This window comes from Thalia democratica, chromosome 2 (assembly GCF_965202585.1).
Source record: "Thalia democratica chromosome 2, ktThaDemo2.hap1.1, whole genome shotgun sequence".
NCBI lineage: Eukaryota > Metazoa > Chordata > Thaliacea > Salpida > Salpidae > Thalia > Thalia democratica.
The window spans coordinates 69,952,905-69,964,097 of NC_139166.1; the positions used below are offsets into that span (position 1 = coordinate 69,952,905).

General features: G+C 27.0%; 1 protein-coding gene across 1 annotated transcript; it reads left to right on the forward strand.

Moving 5' to 3' along the window:
- The first annotated feature begins 986 nt into the window (after positions 1–986).
- On the forward strand, positions 987–10,803 carry LOC145828900 (kelch-like protein 26). The gene is made up of 2 exons (XM_082936645.1): positions 987–1,012; positions 10,092–10,803. Exons 1-2 carry the CDS (start codon positions 987–989, stop codon positions 10,801–10,803), a joined length of 738 nt encoding a protein of 245 aa, XP_082792771.1.
- Positions 10,804–11,193: the final 390 nt, after the last annotated feature.

Sequence of the window (11,193 nt, forward strand, 5' to 3'; positions counted from 1 at the left end):
TAATGGCAACCACTTGATTCCAACCGCGATCAATTCCCACCCTCCTAAATTCCCACCCAATCAAACTCGAGAACCGCGAACGACCAAGGGTTAAGTGATAGTAAAATAAAAACAAAAAAATAAAAATTGGTGGGAATCGATCGGTTCCAATAAAAAAAAACTGCATTAGAGACAGTTTGGAAACTATGGAAGTCTTAACTTTTTTTTTTTTAAATTATAACTATTTTATATTTTCAAAGTGATAAGTTTTATACAAAAAAGTTTGAAAAAGAAACAGTTTACAGTAACTTTATAAACTATAAATATATGTTGTCAAAAAAATGCTAACTTTAGCTAGTCATAATAGTCATACTATATACTTATTGTGTATAGTAAGCTACCGTTTTTTGCAGTCTAACTTTGTTCAAATTTTAGTTATGAAAAAAAAAACTACATAAATAAACTACTAAATAAAAAAGCTTCATGTCCATAGAGAATACACAATTAAAAACATATAATTAAAATAAGATTAGTCCGAACTCACACCATCGTATTTTCTTCTTTTATAACTTTTTCTCTTACGACGATATCTTCTTTTCCTCGTTCTATTAGCATCATCCTCGTTTTGATAATAACCATCACTTGTGGTGAACGACTCACACATCTGATCAAAGATCGTGGTGCTTCTGGACGTGAACTCTTTGCGCTTTATCAGAGCGAACTTGTTCCACTTGACTCGTATTCTGTCCCACGGCTCGTCGGGGTTCGAGGACAGAAACTCCGGCTCCTTTGCTAGGAACATTCGCGTTATGCTGTCAACGTAGTGTTCTTCCAATTGGGAATTAGTGGAAGGCATTTTATTTTCAGTGGTTTTTTGCTAAATGAATGCAAACAAAACACTGTTCAACAATTTTAACAATGCATATAGTTTAGACTTTAAAAAAATCACAAAGTTTTTATTTTAAACTTATATTAATGCTTTAAGTAAGTTAAAAAAATCACAAATAATGGTTGACATCAGTTGCGTCGCGTGGTCTTTTTTTAAGTTAACTAAAGAACAAATTACAAGTACTACATTTCGATATTTAAAACAAAAGTATTAAACTGAAACAACTTCAGTATTAGAGTATTTTGAAATAGTTATTTGAATGAATATATTTCTAGACGAGGGGTCGACAAGCTGCGGCCCTTAAAACCAAAATCTGCTGCAAGATGCTTTACGGCACAAAATGTACCTCTTTAAAAACAATTAATGCAATATATATGGTATAAGCTTACAAATAGGTTTTTATTTTAAAAAGTGCTCTACTAAGAATCAAATTATACATTTCTGGTTTAAAAAAGTATTTGTTACTTCAAATATTTTGGACTGGTTATGAAATGTTATAATGTTTGAAGCTCACGCACTACCAAGGATGCGAGAAAGGGTATGACGTAGTCAGAGGTTCGAAGCAACGAGGTTGTACGAGGTGACGTCAACATGGAGCACAAGGTACCGGGGAAATACAACGAATGGACCTACCCTCGCCAAACGCCAAAATTTTAAACAAATCTCTTTTGCAATTTAGTTTAAATTTCTTGTACATTTTGTGATGCTTGATTGCTGATCCTATCACGTTTGTTAAACTTAGACTTTAAAATAAACTTGTCATTTATAATAATTAGTTTATTTATCGAATAAAAGGTGTTTAATGCAGTTTGAATGATACTTTTTTGCAATTTAGTTTAAATTTCTTGTATATATTCTGATGCTTGATTACGGGGGCTACTATATTTTGTTAAAATTAAGTTTGAAACAAACTTTTTATTTGTAATGATAAGTTTATTTTTATCAAAAGTTACGCTTAACTCAGTTTGAATGAATTTATTTTGCAGTTTAAATTAAATTTCTTGTATTGTCGACAAAACTCTTTTAAAATGATAATATAATTATTACAGAACTATATAAAGAGCTTAAATTTGTTTTGTCACAAAGCAAAATGAAATAGAATGACTGTTTTAAACTATGATTTCGATAATAAAACTATAGCTTCTTATTTTTTATTTTAAGTACACTATAAGAGTAGAATCTTAGCTAAAAACAAACAATCAAATGCAATCATAAAGAATTGTAAAAGACTATATGTTTGAAAAAGCTGTTATTGGTAATAGTATTTTATATTATTCGAAACAGTTTAACACAATATATAGCAAAAATAAAGATATTAATTTGAATGTTACCAAGTATAAAAAAATATTTTTAAACGCCAGTATTTATCAAAAGTTTTTTATTTAATTATATGTTTTTTTGTTGTACTTCAAAAAAGTTCTAAGATTAAAGTGTTTATGAGCGAGTGTTGATTTAAATACACACTTGATTAAAAACTAATGCATCATTTAAGAATAAGAACTACAACCAAGCTAACAAAGATTAAAAAGCCAATAAAATTATGTAAGTTAAAAAGTTATGCAGTGAGGAATCGAACTCGGGTCTCTGGATTGGAAGGCACTGGTGGTGACCTATCCGCCATCATTTCAGTTGGAGGCTCACACATTTTCGAGATTATATAAAAAAATTATTTTCATAATATTTTTTTTAATTTATACTTAAATATAAGTCAATAAGCAATTTACTTTGTTTTATAAAACTTACCTGTCTAAAAACACTTCTGAAAAGTTTTAGAAATTTTATATTTTCTATTATAGCTTTTGTACAATGTCTTTTAATACAAAACATCGTTAGTTACAAAACAACGTTTAAGTGCATATAATTTAATTAGTTTATTATATTATCAAATTGTTCACAATTTCATAGTGCTTATGCCTAAAATTAAATATGAAGTTTGGCAACTATCAATAAAACTCGAACCCAAAATGATTTAATGGATTAAGCACAACGGAGTTAATTTGAAGCTGTATTAAAAAGTAGTGTATAAATACAACATTAAACAAACTTTGATGATTTTTATACCTTTCAAAGACAGTTCACTTGCTATCACACTTTTGCACAATTATTTAATTTTACTATTAGTGTTATCCCCAACCCTTACCGTTGGTCGGTAATGATTTTTGGTTAACATATTCAAAGAAGGTTTTCTGGTATTATTTCTTGTTTTTTGAAAAAAAAAACTGGAAATTCAAGAAAACTTACAAAAAGACATAAAAGTTACATAAAATCAAGAAATTCCACAACAAAACTTCATTTGAGTCGTTTCAAATTGTCCACAATACACTTACATTTAAAATAAATCAGCTTAAAACTCTAAGGTCGCTTTTTTTGGATCCCATTTTGCATTGGGGTGGTAATTAGAAAATCGGTTTGAGGTAAGGTGAAAGTTTTTTCAAATAATCTAAGTCAACACAGAAGAATTAACACCAAGGCATAACTTTTTTCTAACAACTTTTCAAACCAAATTTCAGTTCTTTGTGTTTGTTTTTAATTACATTAGAACTATTTTATTCAATGTATGTTTTTTGAATTAAGTTTATTCTATTCGTTGATATTTATAAATAAGTTCTGTTACGGAATTATTGTTGTAAGAACGGAATTTAAAATTAAATCGTTTAAAGTTTATCTAAATTCGTTCTAGAAATACTTTTGTACATAAAAAGGTTAAAGAATAATTTAAGATACTGACTAAATAAAACTAAAATATTAATAAAATTTTATCAACAAAAGGTGCTAATCGCTGGACAAGCTTAGCTTATCAGGATCTCCAGGATTTAACGCCTTATAACGTTACATCTTAAAATACTATATGGTTAGATTTTTACAAAAAAAATAAAGAGATCTCAATTACTAGAGCAAAAACATTATATTTTATTCTTTCAAGACTTTGCAAACTATGTTTCGGTTAAAGACGTCGTAAGTGCTTAAATGAGTATAGAATACTTTAATTTTAAATAATTTTATTTAGCTTTTATTTTTTAACTTTACTATAAATGATTATTATACTTTTCATTTGAAAAATTCTTATAAACATAAAACTGTTTGTTTTACACAAAACTTTTACGTGAATTTTAATATTTAAACGTTTTCAATTCAAAAGCTGCATTAGCAGAGCAAAAGGCAGTTTTGATTTTTGTTGCTTAAGTCTAAATGAAAAGAACAAAACTTATTAAATGCTTTGATAACTAGAAAAATTGAGCAAACAAAAACTTTCGTTTGTACATTTAAAGTATTAGAACTTTTTAAATTATACAAAGTTAAAACTTTTCCAGCTATAACTAGCTATTATAAAAAGACAGATGCAAATACAACTTAACAGTTTATATACTATATATTACCGAAAACCAGAACTAAAGCAAAAGAGTTATATTATAAAACTAAAATCAACACTAAAATAGCATCTATATCACAAAATAAAAACAAAATTTCAAGTTTGATAAACATCACCAGCATTTACGTTAATGTTTTGATATTTTGTTGATATATTTATCAGTAATTGTGTCCAATTTACTGGTTATTAATTTATTTACCTCTATTCGTTCCATTCACACAAGGAAATTTTCAAATAATATATTTACGAAATATAATACAATGATATTAAAAAAATCAAATTACAATAAGAGAAGTATTATATATAGAATAATAGATTGATTGTCTACTCTAAAACCATACCATTTGGAGTACTACATCAATGTTATATACTATAAGACATAAAAATTTACTGTAGTTCGAATATATTTAATACCAGACATACAATCGGACACTTAAAAGCATATAAAACTAAAACTATGAGAAAAATAACATACTAATCAAGACTGTATCATGACGTAGTGGGTAAATTAAATTTCAACTAAAACACTTAAATTAAATGGATAAAAAAAGACATTTCGTTACTATGATAATGCATACAATTTGTAGAATTTTATGTGGACAATTTAAGACGCTTTTTATTTGAAATTTTAACTTAATTAGTGGTTAGGAGGAAACTATTCTCACTTAAAATACATGAGTAGTTACTCGTACATCAAACAAATAACTAATATGATACCAAACAGCAGAGTGAAAAACAAAAAAAAAAGAGCAAAGTAGTAGAAGTGAGTTGGCCTAGCGAAAAGCAGCCAACGAAGACAAACAAAAGAAGAAAACTGAAGACAAAACGAAAATCTTAACTTTCTTCTAAATACAAATAATTAATTAAATGATATTTGCAAGTAGCATGAATTGTTTTGTCTAACTTTGATTAAACTAAAGTAGTGCCATAACTAAATTTTAATTAATCGTTATACACAAATAAACTAAGGTGTAATTTATTAAAGAGACATACTTAGTATTTAATACTATGTAACAATGTATTTGGTTAAATTACAAGTAAATGATATAGATAAATAAGATTACAAAGTAAGTTGAAGTGTTTATTATAGAATAATACCAGGCTGTCTACTACAAAACTGTATTATTTGTAGTACGACACCATGGATACATACTATAAAACATAAAACTTTACTTGTAACTTATATATGTTAAAAATGATTTTAAAAGAAAAATAACATACTAAAAAAAATTTGCGTTACTACTCGTACATGAAACAAAAAACTAATTAGGTGCCGACCAGCATAAGGACGCGGCCTATCGGAGCAGCTCTTGCTCCCGGGACTTTTGCACAAATAACGAAAGCTGTCCGCCACCACTTTAACTCAAAACCGAACTACACTTGAAGCTCAGTACCACACTTTTATGTGGTTTGGCGGTCAGGCTTACTACCTGAACTTCAAGCGTAATTAGGTTTTCAAGAAAAAATGGTATGGAAAAAAGTGAAAAATTTGGGAGGTTTATTACATTTTATTACATCAGTGGAGGTTTATGACATTGAAAACGATGTTTGGTCAAAAGGTCTAAGTTTACCCCTCCCATTAGCTTCTTTTGGTTGCTCAAGTAACAATTAGTTATCTTACTGTTTATGAAAAAAAATCTTTCTACTTACAAACTTTTATGTTTAGTAACCTTTTTGAAATTTATTTATGTTTTGTTTAAAAGCAAACCATGATTTAAATTTTAATAACGAGTTTTGAACGTTTTCATAATAAAATTTCATACTCGATATTTTTTACTACTCAAAATTTTGAATTTATTGAATACTGACATTTAACTTTTCTTCCTATTCATATACTTATGACTACTATTAAGTTTTAAAATGGTAACTTAAAGTTTTGCACTAAATTAAGTATAAAAAGTAGATTAAAAAAGACCTCTCTACGCATCTAATTCAAGTCTCTAAGATTTATATAAGCTTTTTGTAATCTAATTAAGCTTTAAAAAAAACTACCATCAAGTATATTCGATTTTGGAAATCTATTCTGAACTATTGAATTTAAAAGTGCAAAAAAAACCTTTGATATATTATTATGTTTTTTAATGTTTAATTGTTGTTATAAAAAATAAAATAAAAGTAACATAAAAATAGTAGGCTGTTTTACTTATTAGCCGTCAGGTATTGTTTACTGACTTGGTTTGTGCTTCAAGTTCTCTTTAGCCTGATTATAGTTACTTTAATTAAACTGTACAACAGAATCGAAGTTTATAATAAACTTTTTAAAAAATGCACGATTTTAGTTTTTATCTCAACAAACATCTTAATTTTTCAGTATTATTTACAATTACTATTACTTCAACTACAAAATTTGAATTAATCGCTCTACAACTAAATTATCCCTCGTCCTTAATTCACTTTATAAAGTATAAGTGTTTAAAGTTTATTACAGTAGGAAATAAAGTTAAACAGTACGGGTAACCGGTGTTTTTTTAAATAAAACGTGTTTTTTAACTAAGTCTAGCTCGGCAAACTGTTACCCGGTCGATAGGTTGCGGCCAATCAAACATACCTGGTCTGCGATATCTGGAATGCTTTATTAGTTAAGTTCAATTTGTCTTGTAACTTGAAAAAAAGTATTATAATTTCTAATAGATTTAATGTTTGGACGAAACAAAAAAAAGCTAACGATATTTTCAGAGGACTAATTACAAATTTTTTCTTAGAAAAAAGTTAGATGTGCTAAGTTCAGTCATATTATTTGTATTTCATAACAGTAACAAATTTTAAAATAAGTTATATGAAGTACAAGATAATTAAAAAAAAACAGTAAAATCAGGTGTTTTTTAAATAACTAATGGCTAAATGAGGTAGATATTTTCCTAACCATTTCGGAAAAGTTGAAAAGTATCAAGTAAACTTACATTGGTGTTCATATCTAAATTAGTTTAGATTCTTTCAACTTACATATAAAGTATAGTAATCAGACTTCTTTAATATTATTAATATTAAGATAGCATTAGTTTACAACGTATCTTTATTTAATGTTTTCACAGTTTGAATTGTTTGTTTTTAAAAAGTAAATATTTATTTAAATTTTTAAACTGTTTTTATTTTTGTTTTCTTCAAAAATAATTTAGTTACATTTTAGTGTTAAATAATCTACGGTTAAAATTAATTAACTTGAATCTCCATTAAAAGGAAAATTAAGTTTATAAGTTTGTATATCATCGCAAACTTAAATTTTTAATAAAAACAAATTTTCACTAGTTTATCAGCCTTAAATACCATAACTTTAATTTAAACTAGTCTTTTCTGAAAATAATATTTTACTTTACGATATTTATTAAACAAGTAAATTAATTACAAGCAATTAAACCCTCAAATGTAAATTAAGAATGTAGTTATTCATTTAAAATGCTTAATATACAAAAAGTAAAAATATGGAAGCTGCATTCTATTTTTTTTTACATAAATATTTTTTTAAACTGATGGTCAATCACATAACATATTCTCATTTATTTTGAGAGTGACCAAAAGCGTAACAAGTTGCATTTATAAAGATTGTTTAATTGAACACTTTTCTAATTAAAAAAAAATAAAGTCTCGCAGATTTTTACAAAACTTATAATTTATTTTTAAATTAATCATATATAACTATTTATCTTTGATACCAAATAGAACAAAAATAATACTTACAGTCTCCTTCATGGGTTATGTTAACTTAGAATTCAGCGTGTTTGTTTTGTTTCTAAATTTTATATGTTACAATATTATAATAGTTAAAGATAGACTCTATAACAAAAACAGTTTGTGAGCTTATGAAAAGCTTAAGAAATCATTTTATGAGTAATAGTTGGTTCTAGTGAATCAAAGCAATATACTATTAAAAGTATCTAAGAGATGCTTCTTATTAACAATCCACATAAGATAAAATTCAACTATCAACTTTTAAACTCAATGGTTTTAAACGGAAACCTATTTCATTTGTTTTAAGTAACTACACATACTTCTTTGAAACATTTAGTGTTGAATTAAAACAAAAAAAAAAAGTATGTATGTTTCAAAAAAAATAAACGAATATATATCACTGACTTTATACTTTATAAAATCTAAATAATTATTTTATTACCTGGTTGCCACTGGTTTTTTGAGAAATTCCTTTAAGGTTTTCTGAATTTCTTCCAGGTTTTTAAAAGTACACGTATTTTGGGTCTACTTTTAAACTAAAGTTAAGTTTGAGCTTAAAAACCGTGTTAAGTAATATAGTAACATTAAGATGATACTGTAAAGCGACTCTAAATAAATTTTAAGATAGAAAAAAAATGATGATGTCAAAAATTTTTATCTATAAGATATATATTTGATGCAAAATCAAAATTTTACTACTTATTATGTTAAATTGTTTAAAATTCAAAATTATTTTGTGATATTTGTCAGAAATTTCAGGTTTTTAAGTTGTTTTCTTTCAAACTCCAGGTTTATCCAGGGTTACAGGTTTTATGGCAACCCGACCATAAGTTTGCTAACATTATAATTTTACTTTTGATTATATTGTTTGTAATTTTACTTTGAAGTATACAAAAATCAAATATACTAGAAGTACATTTAAAGGTGGTAAACTTTTGTTACGAATGCAAACAAAAAAATTACCATAAGTTTCAAAAACACTAATACTAGTCTTAGAATTTTATGGAAATTGAAAGCAGGGTTATAATAAAATAAAGATGAAAGATAGATTTAAAAGTAAAACTAGATAAACTTTTACAATAACTACTATAATTTTTAGACAAAGCTTAATTGAATAAGAATCATCGATAAGTTCAACTTTTTTAACAAAAATAAAATGAAAAAAATTGTTAAGGCAAGACGTTGAAAGGTATCCGTAAGGTGAGTTTCGAATACTGATAGGTTTTTCGTGCACTAGGTACTAGAACCAAATGTTTTGAGCGTATTTGTTTTGTCGGTTTATAAAATATAACAATAATTAATATTATTTATTAAACACGAAAAACTGTTCATCAATGAGATGAATAAACATAGCTGATGTGCAAAACGTTTTGTTTTGAACAGTCTTTCTGAATTAATAATGACGAATATGCAAAACTAAGTTAATTTTTTATTTAAACTTGCCAATACTTAAAAATAAACATCTCCATCGTTTCTGGCAGAAAATTTAATGCGAAAAAACTGCAAAAAAGTATTAAAACGATGAAAAACAAGCTTTTTTTTAAACTTTGTTTTCACTGTGCTGTCTTATGGCAAGTTTAAACAGGAAAATTTATTTTATCTCGTGATAAAAAACTTAAGTTTCTTTTATTTAGTTAATATTCAACTTGTTTAGTGAAGAAGAATTTTAAAATACTTTAAACTTTATAAAAAGTTAAAATAAAAATTTTTTCGTTTTTTTTTTGTAGTATAACAGTTTTTATATATCGAGTTAAGATAAAGACAAAGAAATCATAAAGAATTATTGACATACTTAGGGACGATTTGAGAAGTTATCATACCGTTGTTACTGTTCTAGATTTTTTATACGTTTTATATGAACATAAAACTACTGAAAAGCATTAACTCAAAAAAAATTAATAACAAGGAAACGAATTAATTTAACAACAACATAATTTTTTTTTGTATGAGATCGACATTGAACTACATGATAAAACATAATTTAAAATAAATAGAAAAAAAGATAAAAAATAATGATGATGCGCATAATATACAAAAAATTGATGATAAAAACAGTATATTAATATCTGTTGGATTGAGAACAAAGTCACAGAGCGGATCAAAACCTTGGATACTCAGTAATGCTGTTTACATATATGATTTTAAAACAAACACTTATAATTTACACTCAAAACTAAGTTCTTCAAGGTTGAGTCATCAATCTGCTACTGTTGGAGGTAACATTTATTTATTTGGAGGTATTAGAAATGACATCACATCATCCGATATTGAGGTCATATCAGTTGGTCAGAAGTTGACAGTTCCACCAATGCGAAACGAAAGAAAACTTTTTGGAATGTGCTTATTTGGTGGGTGCATTTTTTTGGCCGGAGGAGCTCATAAGAATATGGAAAGCTCCCTGAAGTGTGAAGTTTACAGCGCGGAAAGTGGCGAGTGGAGCGAAGTTTGCAGCATGAACACAAGTAGACTCGCGTTCGCGTTGACATATTTCCAAGATAAAGTGTGGGCAATCGGTGGTGTTTCGAACATGAATGTACTGGACACGGTTGAGACGTACGATTTAGGTGAGAACAAATGGACAACAGCTGACGTCAGGCTTCTTCAAAAACGAATAGGTCACAGGGCTGTGGTTCACGACAAAAAAATATTTGTGATCGCCGGTTTAATTGATAAGTATAAAGAAACATGTTCAGTTGAAGTTTACTCGAGCGTGACGAATCAGTTCACTTGTGTGGCTGAAATAAACCTAGCACGCTCGTTCATCGAATGCAGTGTACTTGGCAATAAGATTTTCGTCTTCGGGAGTTTTTTGAACAAAAATCAATTGAGTGATTCCGTGAAGGTCTATGACATTGAAAACGATGTTTGGTCAAATTTCCAAATTTACCTCTCCCGTTAGCTTCTTTTGGTTGCTCTAGCAACAACTAGTTATCTTATCATCTAACAAAAATATATTATACTTACAAACTTTTTGTTTTATAGCTTCTTTAATACTCAAAGTTTTTTCGTTTAAAAGCAAACCATGACTAAAATTTTAATAACGAGTTTTGAATATTTTATTAACAACTTATACTCGATCTTTTTTGGTCCTTAAATTTCTTGAATTTTTGATGCTGACATTAAACTTTTCTCATTGTCATATACTTCTGACTATTATTAAGTTTAAAGATGGTAACTTAGAATTTTGTACCAAATTTAATATAGCTTTTTGTAACCTAATTAAGTCTTAAAAAATAACTATTTTTAAGTAAATTTTATTTTCGAAATTTATTTAAACAATTGAACTCAA